The following is a 20,407-nucleotide window of genomic DNA, read 5'->3' as shown; positions in this document are numbered from 1 at the left end:
ACAACAACCCTGGGTGCTATTATTATCCCCATTTTATGGTTAAGGAAACTGAGGCAACCAGGTGAAGTGACCTTCCCAGGCTCATACAACTAGCAAGTGTTAGAGGTCAGAGATTTGAATTCAGGTCTTCCTGTTCCAAGTCCAGCAATTTATTCGTTTCTACCAGCTGTCTCTCTCACTTGCATCAGAGAGTATCACTTATCACCGAGAAACAGGTTGGGCTCCTTTAAAAAGAATCCTTGGAGGATCATAGGAATCAAAGACTTTTGTATCGACAGTATTAGGAATTCTTTTCCTCCCATCCTCTAGTGAAGCAGGTTTATTCCCACAGAACCTGCTCATGTAGGTCTGGTTCAAGAGACAAGGAATAGAGACAAAGATCCCGGTTTTTCTTCCAAACCACATCCTTTTTTGAGCCACTCTCTGATTAGCCAGAAGGAGCTTGGAAGCTGGATAGATGATAGATAGATAGATAGATAGATAGATAGATAGATAGATAGATAGATAGATAGATAGATAGATAGATAGATAGATAGATAGATAGATAGATGGATAGATGGATGGATAGATAGATGGATGGATGGATGGATGGATGGATGGATGGATGGATGGATGGATGGATGGATGGATAGATAGAATGAGAAATAACCCAAGATTAGGCTTAGTTTCCCCTTCTATGAGAAGACAGTTCTATGACACCTGAGGAAGATATACACAAGAAGGAAAAAGGGAAGGTGGAGATGATGGAGAAAGATCAAAAACTAGAATGTGATGGGGGGTGGTGATTCCCAAAGTGAACTCAGCACCTTCCCCCCGGTATTCCCACAGAACTGACCCTGGTTTTTCATAGAAAGGGCCTAAGATAGAAATGAAGCAAAGGAAAGTGTTTTTCCCTATGTACCAGAAAAAAAAAAAGCCCCCATCGGTATTACTATGCCACTAGCAAAAGGGAATCTATAGCAGTGAGCAAATGATATTTAGGGCAAATCATGAAGGAACTGCTGTGAATCCAACTAACTTTTTCCAGCATTTACCCTTCTTCACTCCCAGAGAAAAAGAGACAAGGCTTAATTATTCTTCACACCTTCCAAAAGCAGTACTTAAAATCTGAAAGTTCCTCATGGCATTAATATGTAATTTTTACAAATTATTAATTCATGCAACATGCTATAATAGAAAAAACATTGAAAGGGGAGGCAGAAGACATTAATTATTTACTAAAATTAATTCCTAGTAGAATGTAAGCTCCCTGAAGGCAAGGGCCATTTATTTTTTACTTTGTATCCCCAGCATCTAGCACATCGTAGCTACTCAATAAATTCTAGATGAATTCAATTCAATTCCCAGGTTTGTTACCTGAAGCAAACCACTTAACACCTCCCAACCTCAGTTTCCCCATCTGTAAAAGAGATCAAAGGATAATCCTTAACTTCTGTACAAGGTTATTGTAAGAATCAAATGAAAAAAATCTATGTAGAGGTATTGAACACTATATAAATTTAAGTTTTTGCTACTATGTGATATATCTTTCAGTTCCATGAATAGGAACTCTGAAAACATTTATTAAGCACTTACTGTGGGCCAGGCACTGTGCTAGAGGATGGGGGCACAGATACAGAGAAGGAAAGAATCGCTGCTTGTAAGGAGTTTGCATTCTAATGAGGAAGACAAGAAATACAGCTATGAACAGCGTAAGCTATCAAGCTAATAGCTTAAAACTGTAGGGACACCCTGTTTAAAAAAAAGTAAATAGAGAGTAGTTTGGAGTGCAGAGTGTAGGTGCTTGAGCTATATCTTAAAGGAAGAGAGAGGCCATGTGAAGAGGAGGCCAGGAGGGAGGGCATACCAGGCAAGAGGAATGGCAAGTGCAACCGCATGGACATAAGTGAGTGCCCTATGTGATAAAGTGAAGAAAGGCCAGTTTAACTGGATGACAGACTGTGGCAAGGACAGTAATGCCCAGAGAAGCCAGGAAGATCCTTTGGGGACAGGTAATGAAAGGCTTTAAAATCTAAACAGAAGTCTTTATATTTTATCCCAGAGGCAACAGGGAGCCACAGTAGTTGATTGAATGAGGGAATGACGCAGTCAGAACTTCACTTAAGGAAAATTACTTTGGCAGGTGAGTGTAGGATGGACCATAGTGGTGAGAAACTGGAGACAGACAGACCAGTTAAGAGCCTGTGGCAATCATCTGTGGGGAAGGTGCTGAGGGCCTGAATTAAATGTGTTAGCTGTGTGAGTAGAGAGGAGGAGTCTGATGTGTGACATGTTGTGGAAGCAGAAACAGCAAGATTTGGCAAGTGATTAGATATGTGAAGTGAGAGAAAGTGGGGCATCTAGGATACTGCTGAGATTATGAACCTGAGAGACTGAAGGGGCCATGGTGTCTTTGGCAGAAATGGGGAGGGTTGGAAGAGGGTAGGGTTTGGGGGAAGAGAATTTTATTTTGGATGTGTTTGAGTTTTAAATGTCTCTAGGCTATCCAGTTTAAATTGGAAATTGGTGCTGAGGGACTGAAGTTCAAGTGGAAAACGGGGGTTGGATAAATCTGAGGCTGGCTAGATCTATGAATCATCTACATTAAAGTGATGACAGCCCAATTAAGTCAATTAATCAAAAGTAGGAATAAAATACTTTAATCATGAGAGCTGATGAAGTTACCCGAGAGGGTGTGAAGATTTTATTTCTGCTGGTCCAAGGACAGTTTACTTTTCTATCTATAGAAGCCTTTTTTTCACTTGTAAAAAGATCTAGAATGCATCATGTACAGCTGCTTGATGTAGTACTTTAAATTTCAGGGTAGTTAGGTGAAGCAGTGGATGGAGTGCCAGGCCTGGAGTTCAAATCCAATTTCAGACAATTAGTAGCTGTGTGATCTTGGGCAAGTCACTTAACCCTGTCACCTCAGTTCCTCACCTGAAAATGAACTGAAGAAGGAAATGGCAAACTAGCCCAGTATCTTTCCCAAGAAAACCCCAAATGGAGTAATGAAGAGTAGGAAGAGACTGAACAAGAACAAAATTTTTAAAAGCCATTTTCAGATAGGTTGTAGGGTCTGACAGAAACAAAAACAAAGCTATTAAGCTTTAAACATGCAGGAATACTTTCCAAAGACCCAAAGAGTAAAGTACAGTAGAATGGAAAGAACACTTACTGGATTTGGAGCCAGAGGACCTGGGTTCAAATCCCAGCTCTGCCACTTACCAGCTGTACAACCTTGGGCAAATCACTTTCCCTCTGTGCCACAGTTTCCTCATTTGTAAAATGAGGGAGTTGTACCAGATGGCCTCTAAGGACACTTCTAGCTCTACATCTATGATCCTGTGTGCCTATGCCATCATCAGCTGCAGCTTGGCATAGTTTCTATTTTTCCAATGTATTTTAAGATACTATACTAGCTGATTCTTATATCATGCATGCATCAGACATATTCAATTATTTGTTTACTTAAATGGATTCCATAGCGAAAATAATGCCTACAATAATCACCTGGCAAAAAAATCACAAATGGCCATTTGAAATACATCTTTAATTCTTTTTTTAAAGTCAATATGCAATTTATAAAATACTTTGTTATGACTATAATGATATTTCCATCCCAACTCCACTTAATGTAATCACAAAAGGCCCAGACAGTCTAATTAAGTCAATTAATCAAAAATAGGAATACAATGCATTAATCATTGCATAAAGATAGATGATACTGCACAGGAAATATCTAATGATTGGTCAAAATAATCAGACACACATCTGGGTCCATGGATAAAACATCAAGACAGTTTAGAATTGTGCATTCCAGCAGCTAGCCAGTTTAATGGTAAAGGAGCTGCAGCCAGCAACCTGAGAGGGACCTGCACCCCGCTAACCCCCCACCCCAGATAACTGGCAATGGTAGCATTAGCCTGGACAGCAGTAATGGGTAATGATAAAGGAAATACTTGCTGATGGCTATGAAAAGACAGTCACCTGAAAACAGCAACAGCGTCAGAGAGCAAAACCCCTTAAAGCAGAGACAAGTGTCATCTGTGGACTCCATAGAGGTATAGGCCCTTGGAGCCCTAGAAGCAGCTAGGTGGTACACTGGATAAAGGGTTAGGGCTAGTTCAAATACTACCTCAGATGCTTACTAGCTGTGTGGCCCTGGACAAGTCACTTAACCTCTGTCTGCCTCAGTTCTAACTATAAAATAGAGATCATGAGAGCACCTACTATCTAGGATTGTTGTGTCTTAGTGAGATGTTACTTGTAAAGCACTTAGCATTGTGCCTAGCTCATCATAGGCAATTAATAAATGCTTGTTTCCTTCCTTCCTCCCTTGCAGTAGAGAGCTACACCTAAGGGAAACGTCATGAAGGCCTAAGAAGAGAGGAGAGTTCCCAGTAACCACTAGCTGGGAATTTACCCTTTCACCACACGTGTTCTCTGCACACATACCTCGTTAATATCGTACTGTAAATTTGAGCCTATTTTACCTAGGGACCTTGTGCATGCAAGGGGAAAATGTACCCTGGATTTGGGAGAAATGTTTTGTACCTATGTTCTTACTATGCCACCTTTGTAAATACCTTTGGTAAAACTAATTGAGACAAGTGACTGATAGTTAATGGCAAACCAGTGAGGGGTTTAACACCAGTGAGGGTTTGTGAAAGGCCATTCAAGAAACCCCAGTGTCTCTGGGTTAGCCCCAGCACTGTAAAGGGAGAGGCCCCCATATTCTGGGGACCAGACCTTTGGGTGAAAGTTGGGGAAGCAGCCCCAGAGAGGTTGCTTAAAAAAATAGAAACTTGATCTGGGTTATATTTACTTAACAGAGTATAAAATGATATTCAGAGCAAAGCATATTCCTTAATCATTGTCATGCATAAATTGTCAAATGACAACTCAACAGTTTTAACTTTGGTAGCAGGCTGATTAGAGCTGTTGACCAGCAAAGAGAACTTTTGCAAAACAGAATTGGCATTGTCTTGCATGATCGCTCAATTCATCTAAACTGAGTGAAGGCATCTGGAGTAATCAGTCTGGGGCTAACACTAGTCATAACTGACGTTAGTGTTCAGTAATATAAATAATATAATCTATGGAAACAGAAAAAAGAAGGTGCAGAGAATTAAACTGTGGTTTGACTTTTTCATGCATGTTAATGTGCATAAACCATCTGCTAAATATCAGTAAATTAGCACATTGGATTTGTGACCTCGAGCAGGTAACTTTTCTTCTCCGGACATTAGGTTCCTCATCTGTGAAATGAGAGGGTTGCACTTCATCTTTTTAAGCTTTTAGCTGTAAATCTTATGATCCTAATGGACTTCAGCTCTACTCTCCACATGACTCCAAGTCATCTTTTCTTTTCAGTGTCTATTGAAGATGGGAGCAGCTGAGTGGCACAGTGAATAAAGTGTCCCATCCTGGAGTCAGGAGGACCTGAGTTCAAATGCGACCTGGGACACTTAACACTTACTAGCTGTGTGACCTTGGGCAAGTCACTTAACCCCAACTGCCCTGCCTTCCCCCTCCAAAAAGATTTTAAAAACCCAACCCAAACAAACAGAGTCTATTGAACATCCTAGGATAATTATTTGTTCATCCTAATTAATTTATACCAATTTTTATCTTGCTGCCTTTAAAGGATCCTCTAATCACAATGTTCACTACTACTAAGAATTAACCAACTTTATCTACAGGGTAACCAAGTCTATATCAGCATATAGCCAATGAAAACATTGGATCTGCTAATCAGTCAGACATTCTGAATGCATCCACACAGCCATCCTAGGAAAGAGAACCAGAAATACTAGGTCTTTGCTTGTACCCAACAGTTAAATGTTTCAGTCCCATATCCAAATGAATCAAATCATATAGAAACAGACTAAAAATACCAGCCTTTGGGGGAGAAATATTAATTCAATGAGAAAGAGAAAGGAAGGGAATGATGAACATTTTTATTATATCAGCATGAGGTTTAAAAGAAAGCAAAATGAAAACCACTAGTGCTGTACTTCTTTTTCAGAGATGAAAAGTTTCATTTCTATACAAAGAGGGAAAATTCTCAAGTCACTAAACTAAATTCAGACATTTTCAATTAATCAGCTTGACTTTTTTTAGACTCATCATCATCAAACAATCAATTCATGGAATTAGTCTGATTTACTCATCTTTCTTCTATCTGTCAAAGGCTGAATACCTGTTGTATACCACACCAGAGAACTCTATGTGTGTCTCTGTGTGTGTCTCTCTCTCAGTCTCTGTTTCTGTCTCTGTCTGTCTCTGTCTCTCTCTTTCTCTCAGTCTCTGTCTCTCTGTCTCTCTCTGTCTCTCTGTCTCTCTCTCTCTCTCTGTCTCTCTGTCTTTCTCTCTGTCTCTCTGTCTCTGTCTGTCTGTCTGTCTGTCTGTCTCTCTCTCTCTCTCTCTGTCTCTGTCTCTCTCTGTCTCTCTCTCTCTTCACTGGTGTTTCCCCACTGGATAAGATTCACTGATCTCCCAGAGCCCAGTTTCTCAAGGGGATAACAAACACCAAATATAATCTAATTACACTGACTGAGCCCCTAGAAAACAACAGAGAAAACACACAAAGATTAGGACATAGTGTTGCCCAATATGACCAAGGATAGTGCTGTGTATGAAACTGCTTACACACAGACAACTGGCCAGTTTCAAAATCATCAGCAGCTTCCTGTTACTGGGATCTGTGTTATATACCCTAAATAGAATCACTACCCCACTCCAAGGCAGAATTCTCTGTGGGACTTATTGTCAAGTACCCATATACCTTGATCTTGGGTAACAAATTGCTCCCTTTTATAAGCTGCTCCAAGAAAATGCTGCCCAATATCTCAGTATGCTACTGACAACAGTGAAAAGAACCATGATTTATATTAAAAAACCAGGTCAGGAGCAGCCATTTGCAATCTAGTCAACTGTTCAAAATGATCATTTTGACAACTGAATTAACTTTTGATTCTAAGACTTAGAATGTTCTGATAGATGGTATCCTAGACAGTCCAATTCACAGATCGTGGGGACATTTATTTAGATCATACCTGATGAAGAAACAAAATTCAGAGTCTTATACTACCACACCTCCCCTCAATCAGGCTTCTTTGCAATTATCTCTTACCTGCTTGTCCCTAGGAGATAACATTTTACTTCTAATTTGTAAATCTAATTGACTCTTCCTGTCTTCTTGCTTGAGTTCCTATGTCATATCTGACCTCCTGCCATTTCAAAGGTCAGAAGAATTTTACTAAGAAGCCCATTCCCTATCACAGAATGTTAATTTAACACTAAGTAATGAATATTTAAGGATCCTTGTAAATGTGTAAATTAACAATTATGCCTTGGCATACTGCTGTTAATGCCATCAACCTTGGCCTTCCCACAGACTCTCAGGCTAGATCTTAGCTTCATTTTTTGTTACAGTCTCCACACCAAATCTCAAGATTCTCCAAAGAAGCAGGCTGTCATTGTGAGGAGGAAAGAACACTGACAGTGGGATGCCCAAAGATAATTGCCAACATGTGGAGTAGGGAGGGGCAATTAATGGAGTCATTAGCTGAATTTATTTCCAAGTTTAAATATTCATTAAATTCATTGGAATCAAGATTTAAGTTCTTTGTGGGTATAAAACAGGCTTACAAATAAATGGCAGAATTATTCCAATAAAATTCCTTAGAACTATCTTATAGATTCAGAGGACCTAATCCACTCTTGTATTTCTTTGTGCTAAATAGATCCATGAAATTACAGAACCAGGGCACACCAGATGAAAAAGAAATGGACAAGGGAGAGATCGAGAAGGGAATAGAAGGAGGGAAGGTTGACAAAGTGGAAGTTGTAAACACATGAACAATTTACCCTCCATTTCATCCAAGGTGAATTTTCAGCGTTAGATATTTGAATCCAGTGAGTTGGAGGAAGGCCTCCAGCCTGTTGGGTAGTGACTGTAAAGGATGTATACAAAAAAGCACAGATAAGAACTACAGAGCATGAGAGGGTTTGAATAGATTCAGATCTGTATTGATGGAGGGAAATATCCACACTGATGAGATCACAGAATCACAAAGAACTATCAAATCAAGAACAGTTTTAAAAATACTAATACAAATGTAGTTAAACATTCAACTATTTTATATTACTTTATCTTTACAGTAAAAGAAGCAATAAAAACTGCTTACTTATGCAGACCACAAAGAAATGTAAAAAGAAAAAAAATTTAATCTGGTTTATTGAGCAAATAGATTAAAATGAATGCTATACAATATTAAATAAAATCTATAGAAGTAACTTTAAGTCAAACAGATAAATGTCTAGGAAAATATTAGACCACTTATTGCTTCAGTAGGTGACTTTAGTAGATAATGACAAATAGCTTTTAATAATATTTAAGACTGAAAACTAAGTGAAGGGTAGTCTCCCTGAGAGACTTCCTTTTCAGGATATTTACTCAGAATGCCATACTAGGTACTCTTGGAAACTAGCCCTTTCCCTCAAATGTGAGAGGGCAAAATCAGAAGGAGAATAAATCTGCTAACACTGTGGGGTTTTCAATCGATGTCCAATGATTATAATCATTTACCTTATGTTTTAAAATCATTGACATGCAATACCTTATGTATCCAGTTCATAATAATCTCAAAATTTCCCACCAACTTCCCCAAGAGAGTAAACTTTTTTTTTGGCTATATAATTTGGATTTATCTTCATTTGAGGTTTATCTCAGGATTTTTTAAAAAAGAATTTAGGCTAATAATTTTCCATATTCTTAGTATTTCAACTTTAGAAGAATAGTAGTTATGTTTTTTTTAAATAACAACTTGAAATATTTTAACTACTGTCCAAAGTGAGACTTCAGGGTTATCAGAACCCAGAAATACAATGGGCACAAGGTTAGGATTCCATTTTGAAAGGAATATCCTTTCAAGGAAAAGGTCATTCATTTATCTTACTGACTTGCCAAAATAAAATACTTCTCCACATGAATGACTTCTTAGCTATTTCATATACATTTGCAACACATATCAGAAACCATACAAGTCCTGAAGTGGGTAAAGAATATAAAGATATAATCATTAGAAAGTGTGGGAAAACAATTTCTAAATATGGTCAATTCTCAGTTCTTCATTCTGCTAAAGACCATCCCTAGAAGACACAGGTCATTTAAATCCATAGTTCTGCCACACTTTACTAAAGTGCTTTCCAAGCAATGGACTACAGTGGACATGGAAGGAGAGGACCTGAATTCAAATACCATCTCTACCACTTACTATCTGTGTGACCCTGGAAAAGTCATTTAACTTCTTTGGGCTTTAGTTTCTTATCTGTAAAATGGGGATGTTTGATCAGATAATAAATCATCCCATGTGGTAGAAAGTCCAGATAGTGTTATCCCCAATTTATAGCAATGAAAACTAAGACTCAAAGAGCCCAAAGTCATATGACTAGCAAGTAACAGATGAGACTATAGCCTAGATCTTTGTTACTCTTGCCAATATATATCCTAAACCTGCATTTTACATAATGGTTTCAATATTCTTACTCAAAGCCCTTTTCCAATGCCATTAGCAAGAAGCTAACTTGATTGGTTTGGATTTCACCTCCCCATTCTCTAATTATGGTGCCAACAGGAAAAGAAGATATATAGCCAGGCTGAAGGAGGAAAAGCAAGGTTTCAGGAGAGTCCTAAAGCTGTCAGACACTGAATACCCTAGAGGAACAGCTACTTTGGGTCATCTAGCTGCTAGGTCACATCAATCACCTTGACCAACACCATTAAGTTTCAAGGAGAAGGAAAAGCCTTGCACAAAGGAGAATAGTTTTAGATCAAAACACTGAGGACATGACTCTCTCACTGATATCAAGTCTATGATGGATTTCAGATGTTAGACTTCTCCAAACACACATGGTCCTTTTTCTCTTTGCTGTACTCTGAATTACACAAATGTTCCCAGTGGAACCTTTTCACTCCATTAGGTAATGGTAGTTGGAGACCTGCATTGGCTGAGAGAATTTTCTCATCTGGAAGTTCCATTTATCAATGAAATGAGAGGTTCAGTATCTATTCCTATCCAATATTAAATCATTTGTTGGGACTTGTTATTATTGTTATTTTCTCTGAAATACACATCTAAAGAATGAGTCACTCTTTTTCATCGTCAGGTCTTGTTTCTACTGAGTTATGCAGTCTCCAGCCTTATCTGGGTCTTCTCCATCAATTCTAATCCATTTCTTTTCTATTTCAACCTGTGGTACAAAATAAAACATGGGATTTGTTAATAAATAGAGCATAGTTACAACACCTAATCCTTTGCTACATATTGGACATAGATGTATTTTACAAGTAAGTAAGGCATCCACTATTTTTTTTACAAATGTATGCAATCCACATTGTATGCCATAAATCATACAGATCCTAAGCACAGACTAGTTTTAAATACAGTGTTTCACTAAAATGTATACACATTTAAATGTTGATAAGAGATTTATCTATGTAACTACGATTGTGATAGTTTATGTTACTGTGGAATAAAATCATTACTGGTATTAATGACATGTAACATGATCACACTAATTGTACTTTGGGCCCCAAGTAGAAAAAAAACAAAATGGCAGAACTAGACCTGATATTTAAGTTACATAAGTGAGTTTTAAAATAATGGTAGAAAGGCTGTATTTGGAAATGATGGTGATATAAAAATAAAAGACATAAATTTAAAAAAATAATTATTGGAAAATGGAAAATGTTACTTGGGTCTAAAGATAGGAACAAAGCCATATATGAAATACTAATACATTGGAACATTTCATGGTAACATAGTAAGTTTGAAGCAGAGATTATCTAGATAATTATTTGCTTAGATCAGTTGAATAATTGGAGGAAGACAAAGTTTAGGAACATATAATTAGGTATAGGTGGTGGTGGAGAGGCAAGAGAAGGACAAGGAAGTGTGTCAGTTTCCAAAAAATACATAGAAGATGCTGACCATTGTGAACATCTGTTTTCTTGCACTAGGATAGGCAATATCTTACATAATATCGTATTCATTCATTCAACATTTATTAAGTACCAACTACGCACAAATACAGCGGTTACTGTTAGGGTATACAGAGACAAAAATATAAGTACTCCACGTCCTTGAGAAGCTTATATTCTATTTCTGGTTACAGTGTATGAAACTCCCTTTATTTATTCAAGGCCTTTCCTATGAAAGTTTCTTGGTAGTTAAGGAACATGTGTTCGCTTATACATACATATATGTGTGTTTATGTATATATGTGTGTGTATATATATATATATATATATATATATATATATATCGGAAACTGCGTAAGCAGTTCAGACAAAGGATTTAAAACTAAAGTAACTCACAGTTCCTGTAGCCCCCAGATGAACCAAAAGAACTTAGAACTCACCTGGCAGTTATAGCAAGCTTTCTGAACAACATGTTTCTGGGGCTGGACATCACTCTCTATGCCCATAGACTTCATTTCTGTCTTCGAAGCATAATTGTTAAGCATGACAAACTGAACTGTAGCAAATGGGTACCAATCAGAGGGTATTTCTTGGTCTGATCCAAGTTCTAGTTTGTATGACAAACTATGGGGATGATCAGGACCTTAGGGAATAAAATAATAAGTGGTTAGTCAAAGTAATTGCTCTCTTTCCTTTGAATGCAGGAGATATTATTTACCTTTGTGTAGCTAGCCAAACAGATCCAAAAACATTAGATCAGTATACATTTTATTTAAGAACAAACTGTCAGATCTCATTAATTTGTGTTAATCAAGAGAAAGCCAATCAGGGTTAGGGAAATTACTTTTTTTTTTTCAAGGTTTGCTTTGTTATTTTCCAGAAAATCAAATAACTAAGCTAACTTGCTAATAAAGTGTTTCCAAATAGAAGTCCTGTTAGGTCTGCTTTAACAAATTGATGACTCTTTTGTCATAAATAATACTATCTGAATAGTCTCACTGTGCTAAGTAACTTCAAAACACCTTATACTCAAAGAGATTTAACAAATTTCCTATAATCTTGCTTACACCACCATTCATTTGTTCCTCAAACTTTTCCTCCATAGACCAAGCAGAGAAAAACTTCAATTCCAGTTAAAACTACAAATACTGAATTAGTGAAGTCTAAGTGAATGAGATTTCACTGCATTTCAGAAAATTAGGTGCTGGGGCAGCTAGGTGGTGCAGTGAGTAAGAGAGCCAGCCCTGGAGTCAGGAGGACCCAGGATTAGTTCCAGTCTCAGATACTTAACACCTACACAAAATAAGTGGCAGTGTAACCTTGGGCAAGTTACTTAACCCCAATTACTTAAAAAAAAGAAAAAGAAAATTAGGTGCTAGTCCCAAAATACTCTTTATAAGAACAGAGTTATTTTCCATTCTCTTTCAAAGTTCACAAATATATAAAGAATTCTATTTTTGCCCTTAAGTGTTTGCCCTAACATTTGTTTTTTCTTTTCAAAAGTATATTACAAGACTTTGTAATAGATGTATTGGATATATAGAGTAAAGGATTATATTTTTGCCCTTAGTGTTTGCCCTAACATCTGTTTTTTTCTCTTCAAAAGTATATTACAAGACTTTAAGCCTGATGACATGTGTATGTGTGTGTGTATCATATAGCAGAGTCAGAAACATGTTGAGTAGCCAGCATCAACAATGACCTGATCTTTTTACAAAAGATCTCTGGTTTGCATTAGCAAAAGCATCCACACACATCAAATAAGGATGTTGCCCCTATTTAAAATAATATGAAAGGCATTTTATCAGCCTAGATAGAATTGAATCCCTGCTTCACTGAATGATCAAGATGGCCTTAGCTGTAAAGAGGTTTCCACTGGAATGTGGCGTAAGGTGTTAAACCAAGTCTAAAAAGATCTGGCCTATTTTCTGAATGACAAATTGCCTGTCATTCCTTACAACCTATGAAGCTGGCTGGTTATATATACAGAGTCTCCTCCCTCAGAGGGAGAATGGGAAAACACACAAATATAAATAGCCAAGATGACAGATGAAACCAGGAATGAAGCCCTGACACCAGGAGACTTCTACCAAACTAAATACCCTTGTATTTAGTTTTTTCTAGCCTATTCCTGATTGGCACAATGAAGAGGACAAGGACCTCTCTGCTCACCCTCTATCAGTTCCTTAACCAGGGGTTGGCAGACCAACAGTTCCATGGATGGATTTTATGGGTCTGTGAATTTATGGGGAAAAAAAGTGCATCTTTACTTTCACTACAGTCAGTTTCCTTCTATGTATTGTGTACACTTTAAAATATTATTCTGAGAAAGAGTCCATAGGTTTCACGACTGCCAGTGGGGGTCCATGTAGCACAAAAAGGTGAAATCCTGCCCCAGATAGATGTATTTAGAAAAGTCTCTGGCTTTTTTCGTCTGCTTCAGCACAAAACTCCACAGACCCTAACCCTGCACACCCTGAGTAATCCCCACCACCCCACTCTGAATCTATTTATAGATTAGATAGAACCAATCATGTCCACAGGTATGGCTTCATTTCCCAGAACCAGACAAAGGCTGGTACCTAAGGATGTCAGTAAGGCAAAAGCCCTATCTCCCTACATCTTTCTTTTGTAAATGAATATCCTTCCGGTGGTCTATATACTATTAATGCTCTAAATAATACTAACATTAATAATAATAGGAATTCTATAAATGAAGGTGAGTATGGCTATATTTATGTTGCCTTTAAGTCCAGAAATAACACAATCTGTTACTTTTAGGTAGAACCAGAGCATTCTGAAGCTGGAAAAGTCTAAGGGGTCAACCTACCTTTGAGGCAACAAATATTTACAATTCATCTAACAGAAAGAGGTCTGGAATGTGGGGGCAGAGAGAGACTTGGGTTCAAATCCCATCTCTGACACTTAATACCCATGTGACCTTAGACTAGTTACAACCTGTCAGCCTTGTTCTTTTTTCAGTCTTAAAATGGGGGTAATAATACTTGCACTGCCTACTTTATAGGGATGGTAGGAGAAACATACTTTGCAAGCTTTCAAGTGATATACAGGGTATCCCAAAAACTTTTAGAGAAATTTTAAGCCACAAAAATCAGCTTTACAATTCTTTTTGTGGTAGAAAGGGGTTGGAAATTTATGGGATGCCCATCAGTTGGGGAATGGATGAACAAATTATGGTATATGAATGGAATGGAATGGAATGTGCTATAAGAATTGATAAGCAGGTGGATTTCAGAAAACCCTGGACTTACATGAACTGATGCTGAGGGAAGTGAACAGAACCAGGAGAACATTGTACACATTAACAGCAACATTGTGCAATGATCAACTTTGATAGACTTAGTTCTTCTTAGGAATATAATGATCTAAGAAAATTCCAAAAGACTCATGATGGAAAATGCTATCCACATCCAAAGGAAAAACTTTGGAGTCTGAATGCAGATCAAAGTATACTATTTTCTATTTTGTTTTTTTCTTTCTTGTCGTTTTTCCCTTTTGTTCTGATTCTTCTTTCACAACATGACTAATATGAAAATATGTTTAATATGATTGTACATATATTGCTTATATCAGATTGCATGCCATCTTGTGAAAGAGGGAGGGAGGAAAAAATTTGGAACTCAAAAATCTTATAAAAGTGAATGTTGAAAACTCTCTTTACGTGTAAGGGAAAATACTATTAAGTCAGGGGAAAGGTAGAAAGCAGCTTTAGGAACCTAAAACTGTACCAAGACCTTTGGGGAGCCCTCTACAAAAGTAAGTTAATTTTGTTATTGATCAGAGCACTGTGGATTAGAAGAAATGTAAGGACACCACTAACTTCCAAAGTTATTTAGTAAACCAAAGTCACTCCACAGAGGTGACAATCTTTTGAAAGACTCCTGGAGAAGGAAATTTCACAATTTCATTCTATTATTTTAACTATCCATATCTAAGATTCTCCAGTCTAACCCAAGTCTCCCTTGCTTCATTTTATGCCCATTTCTCCTTCTTCTACCCTTTGTGAAAATAGAAAGGAACTAATCTCAATCCTCTCTAGTCTGACAGTTAAACGCATTTAAATACCTTCTATATGTCAGGCACTGTGCTAAGAACTAGGGATCCAAAGGAAGGGTGGGGGAACAGTCCCTGCCCTCAAGGAGCTTACAATTAAATGGGGAAGACAAAATGCAAGCAACTAAACAACACACACATTATATTTTCATATTTATACATATATACACATACATATATAACTGTGTATATATATCTCATATATTTATATATGGTTTATACATAGTTGTGTGCATGTTATATGTGTATATATTGTGTAATATATGTGTGTGTATACAAATTACAAATAATCAACAGAGGAAAGACACTAGCATCAAGGGGAATTGGGAAAAGCTTCTTGCAGAAGGTGGGATTTGAATTGAGATCTGAAGAAAGCCAGGAAGTGGAGATGAAGAGAGAGGAAATTCCAGGTATGGAGGCACCAGTGAAAATGCCTGCAGTCAGGAAATGGAGTGTCTTATGTAATGACCAGCCAGGAGGCCAGACTGAAGAGTACGATGAGTGAAAAGCCCAGTTGTGAAGTCCCCTTGGTGACTAGGATGCCCACAGCAGTGACTTCGCTACTGGAACCAAAGGCCAAAAAAAGGGTGGACTCTTAAAAATTCTCCATTTTCTTAGAAGTGTCGATTTTACACTAAATGCAATTTGTAATAATTAGTTAATCCTGGGGTGGCTACCCGTGTTTCCCCGATAATAAGACACTGTCTTATTAATTTTTTTGGAAAGAAAAACACCAGAGGGCTTATTTTCAGGGGAGGGCTTATGTTGTCCTGCCTCAGCTCTCCTCCGCGGCACTGCTCTCAATGGCGCCAGCAAGCAAATCACTGGGGAAGAACAGGATGACGCGCTCACTGCTGCAGCTCTGATTGGATGCAGCTCGGAGCGCGGTGTGCATTTCACAGGGGCGGGGGACAGTGCATACAGAGGGGACCGTAATATAGCGTGTAGCGCAGGGGATCACCTTCACTACAGTAGCAATCTCAATAGGGCTTATTTTGGGGGGAGGGCTTATTTTAGAGGAATCTTACACAGTAAGGGGAGGGCTTATTTTCGGGATAGGTCTTAATATCGGGGAAACACGGTAGGCGGCTCAGTGAATAGAGCACTGGCCCTGGAGTCAGGAGAACCTGAGTTCAAATCCGGCCTCAGACACTTAACACTTAACTAGCCATAGGACCTTGGGCAAGTCACTTAACCCCAAGTGCCTTCCAAAAAGCAAAAAAAAAAAATTTAGTTAATCCAGCTCTGCTGACAGATACCCTACAAATCATAAGATGTTAGATTTAATAGGAATCTTAGGGATCACTGAGACTGGCTTATTTTATAGCAAACTAAGGCATTGAAAGGTAACGACCTTCCCAAGGTCACATAGCTAACTGGTAGGTGTGTAAGGAATAGAACCTAGGTCTTAGAATAGCTGTGTTTTCTGAACTTTATCCTTTACTTAACTATATTTGTAACTTTAACTCTACATATTCAAGCAAATATACATATATAAGCAAAAATATTTTAGGGAATTTATTATTTTCTAACTCATATATCAGAATGGCAGCTAAGAGACTATGCATAATCTCTTGCAATATATATATACATATATATATTATATATACATATATTATATATATATGTATATATATATATGCAGTAATGTATTTTTTTCCTAGATAAGCTTTAAGAAGGTGGGAAGGAGTTCTGGTAATGTCAAAATTTTCACTAGAGTAAAATTATAATAGAATGCAAACTTCTACATCCAGTTCTCAACATTCAGACTTAAATTAGGACAATGAAAAGATCTGATCAGTAAGTAAAAAAATAAAATGATCCTTGAAGAAGATCACTTCCTTACTCAAATTGCCTGGAATGTCCTCACCCCCAAAAAGAAGCTTGCCCATCTTTCCAGCCTAGTTCTAACCCACTTCTTCTATGAAGTTCTCAATGACTATTCTGACCTACAATGATCTCTCCTTCTCCCAACTATTAGGCACTTTTGTCTATTCCATTCCTTTGGCACTTATACCCCCTTATATTATTACTTAGGCTATATCCTCTCTTCCCAATTCAATTCAAGGCAGCACCAATATCTTACCTTTCCTGTTGTTCCCCACAAGGCACAGTGCCTTGCATGCAGTAGGTACTCAAGACATATTTATTCATTACCTAAATAATTGTTTAATCACATCAATTTTTTCTTTTTCCTTTTATATGAAAGCTATTATATACAAACCACCTTCATCACTACCATAAGTGGAAAAAAGGACAAGAATCCTAGGTACTCCTAGGCAGCAAAAGAAGATTAAAAATTCCAGATCAAGCTTACTCTCCTTAAACTCCTTTACTCCTTAAACTAAAAGATAAGCTTTTAGAGCGATTTATTTCCAAACGACTGCTACTGTCATGATTAAAAGTAAAGGTTATCGCTATCAGATACCCCCGTCCAAGACGTTGTGTGTTTTCAGGAAGAAAGTGCTGACTCAGAGTCAAGAGGGCTCAGATCCAAACCTCACACATGATATTGCTTAGCTGTGTGACCACAGGAAAGTTACCAAACTAAACCTGAAGCAACTCTCATGAGTCCTTAATGTATTGACTCCTGATCAAATCAACCAATATCTACAGAAAACAGAGTCAGAGGAACTGCATTTATTACTTTTTATTTTGTTCTATATTACTAGAAATATTCTAAACATGTCTTGGGATAATGTTAATGAAGAGTTACTCTAAATACCAGAAAATGTAAATGTGACTGGGGGGGGAGGGGGAATGGAAGGGAAGTGTACACATGGAACACTTTTAAATTTAATTTGCATCATTAACATTTTCTCCATCGCTTTCCTAAGTCTAGACAATCAACAAAACAATCAGTCAAGCCCTGATTTGTAAGTTTTGCCAGAGGCATCGATGTTTAAACTGAAATTCTTATAACTGACTCTTGTAAGCTGGTTCAAGCTGGTTCAATTACCCTTGGTTATATTACTATCCCACCTAGATATATACATAACTTTTAGAGTCTTTCTGTTCACACTAAAATGCTTTTCAAAAATCAAAGAATTTTTTTTTAGAAACAAATCAGGACAACATAATGATGTACTGGTCTGATAACATCTTTTGTGAAAATAATTCTGACATATTTCTATTTTTACAATCAGCCTAGGTGACCTGACTCGATGGGCTGGTAACACACCATTAGATATGACTTAGAAGAAAAAGGAAAGAAAAAGCCAGGGGAGAAGAATTCCTTCCATTCTATTTTTATATATACATATGCATATATATTTTTTTAAGTGGGAAATGTGTTCCCCCAAATTTTTCTGCTTTTTAAAAAAATTCATACCTCTAGTAAAATACCACAAATAGTAGAAACTGTTATTTATCCCAGTGGTGGCCACTAAGGGGCACTCTTTGGCCTGATTAATATCTAGTCTCTGAGATTCTTTCTTTCTGAGACACAAACCCTACTCCATACAATTTTAATATCTCAGTTTTGCTAAGCACTCTTGGACATTTTACCTTAGAAATCTAAATTACAGGGGTAAGTAGAAAGGTAAGATAGATAGAATATAAGATAGTAGGAAGACGGAGATGAATGAAGTAGAGAAATAGTCAATAAAAAGTAAAGAAAAATTTTATAGTTTTATTTGTAAAGCCTTTGAGAAAATTATAAAAACAGTAATTTGCCTTTGCTTCCTCAAACCCATTTCATGAATCTCTTTGAGGTGTCTAGTATTGTTATATTTTTCCTCTTCCCTATCAAAACCTGCTCTCAGAAAAGGCTCTGATGTTAATCGTTAAAAAGTTAGTATGGGGGAGGCTAGGTGACGCAGTGAATAGAGCACTGGCCCTGGAAGTCAGAAGGACCTAAATTCAAATCCGACCTCAGATGCTTAACACAAAAAACTAGCTGTGTGACCTTGGGCAAGTCACTTAACCCCAATTGCCCTACCTTCCCCCCTCCAAAAAGCAAAAAAAAAAAAAAATGAGTATGAAATCCTGAAGTTAGGATTCAGTCAAAGGGCAGCACTTGAGGACCTAGAGGGCCACATGTGGCCTCAAGGCCACAGGTTCCCCACCCCTGAAAGACTGTTCAATAGTCTGCTGAGGATCATTGATTTAGACTTGGAAGTCATGAAGTTCACATTTCTCATTGTACAGATAAGAAAACTGAGGCTTATAGGGGCTAAATCACTTGCCCAAGGTCACACTGGTAGGAAAGGACAGAGCTAGGATTCAAACCCAGGCCTAATGACTCCAAATAATGTCGATGCTACTGCTGGTGATGATGATGATGATGATGACACCCAAGAGATAGATAGCATTTTACCGTGGGCCAGGCACTGTGCCAAGCACTTTACAGTTACCTCATCTGATCCTCATAAAAACCCTGGGAAGTAGGTGCTATTGTTAGCCACATTTTACAGATGAAGAAACTGAGGCAAACAGTGAGCTAAATCACCTGTCCAGGGTCACACAGCTGTCTGAGGTCAGATTTGAACTCCAGGTTTGGCAGTCTATCCACTGCCCCACCTAGCTGCCATCACACACACACACACACACACACACACACACACACACAGACTAAATTCCAGTGACTCCCTATCAGCACAGGAGCAAATATAAAACACTTTATTAAACATTCCTGACTGGAATACTCCCTCTCCTCCTCTTTGCCTTTTGGCTTCCCTCATATTCCAGTTAAAATCCCACCTTATACAGGAAGTCTTTCCCATTCCCCTTAGTTCTAGCGCCTTCCTTCTGTTGCTTATTTCCAATTTCTCTTGTATGTAGCTTGCTTGTCTATAGTTATTTATATGCTCCCACAATAAACTCTGAGCTCCTTGAGAGCAGAGACTGTCTTTTGCCTTTCTTTGAATTCCCTGGCACTCAGCACAGTGTCTGGCACACTGTAGATGCTTATTAAATATTGCGTGACTTACTAACTATTCCATGTTAACTCCCTGATATCAGCATCGAGGCAAAGCTAAAAAAGGAAAGATGTGTATTCATCAGTGTCATGGAAGAAGTCTTATACAAATGGGTCCAAATGAAGAAAGGATCCAAAAAGACCTCAATAGATGAAAACATTGGCCCAATCTAATAAAATCAAACACAACAACCACAGTAAAGTCTTGCACTTGAGTTTTAAAAAATTAATATCACAAATACAAGGTGAAAGAGACCTGGCTAGACAGCAATTTGAAAAGGATCTCAGGGTTTTAATGGACTACAAGTTTATAAGAGTCAAGAGGGATATGTAGCTAGATGGCATGGGAGATAAAGCACTAGGCCCACAGTCAGGAAGACCTGACTTCAGATCTGGCCTCAGACATTTACTAGTTATGTGAGCCTAGGCAAGTAATTTAACTTTTG

General features: G+C 37.8%; 1 protein-coding gene across 3 annotated transcripts in view; it reads right to left on the bottom strand.

Annotated features, from left to right (window-relative positions):
- Positions 1 to 5,925: 5,925 nt before the first annotated feature.
- STON1 (stonin 1) overlaps positions 5,926 to 20,407 on the bottom strand; it is a 61,772-nt gene continuing 47,290 nt past the window's right edge. For all 3 annotated transcript variants that reach the window (XM_069071668.1, XM_069071669.1, XM_069071670.1), the window contains 2 exons: positions 11,410 to 11,612; positions 5,926 to 10,239 (listed from right to left, as the gene is read on the bottom strand). In XM_069071668.1, coding sequence (XP_068927769.1) covers positions 10,165 to 10,239; positions 11,410 to 11,612 — 278 coding nt within the window. In that variant the 3' untranslated portion in view covers positions 5,926 to 10,164. The remainder of the gene's footprint in view (positions 10,240 to 11,409; positions 11,613 to 20,407) is intronic.

Source organism: Petaurus breviceps, unplaced genomic scaffold (assembly GCF_028583685.1).
Source record: "Petaurus breviceps papuanus isolate PSGF00001 unplaced genomic scaffold, PetGlider_PUasm1.0 90842, whole genome shotgun sequence".
Taxonomy (NCBI): Eukaryota; Metazoa; Chordata; class Mammalia; order Diprotodontia; family Petauridae; genus Petaurus; species Petaurus breviceps.
This window is presented reverse-complemented; position numbering and strand designations above follow the sequence as displayed.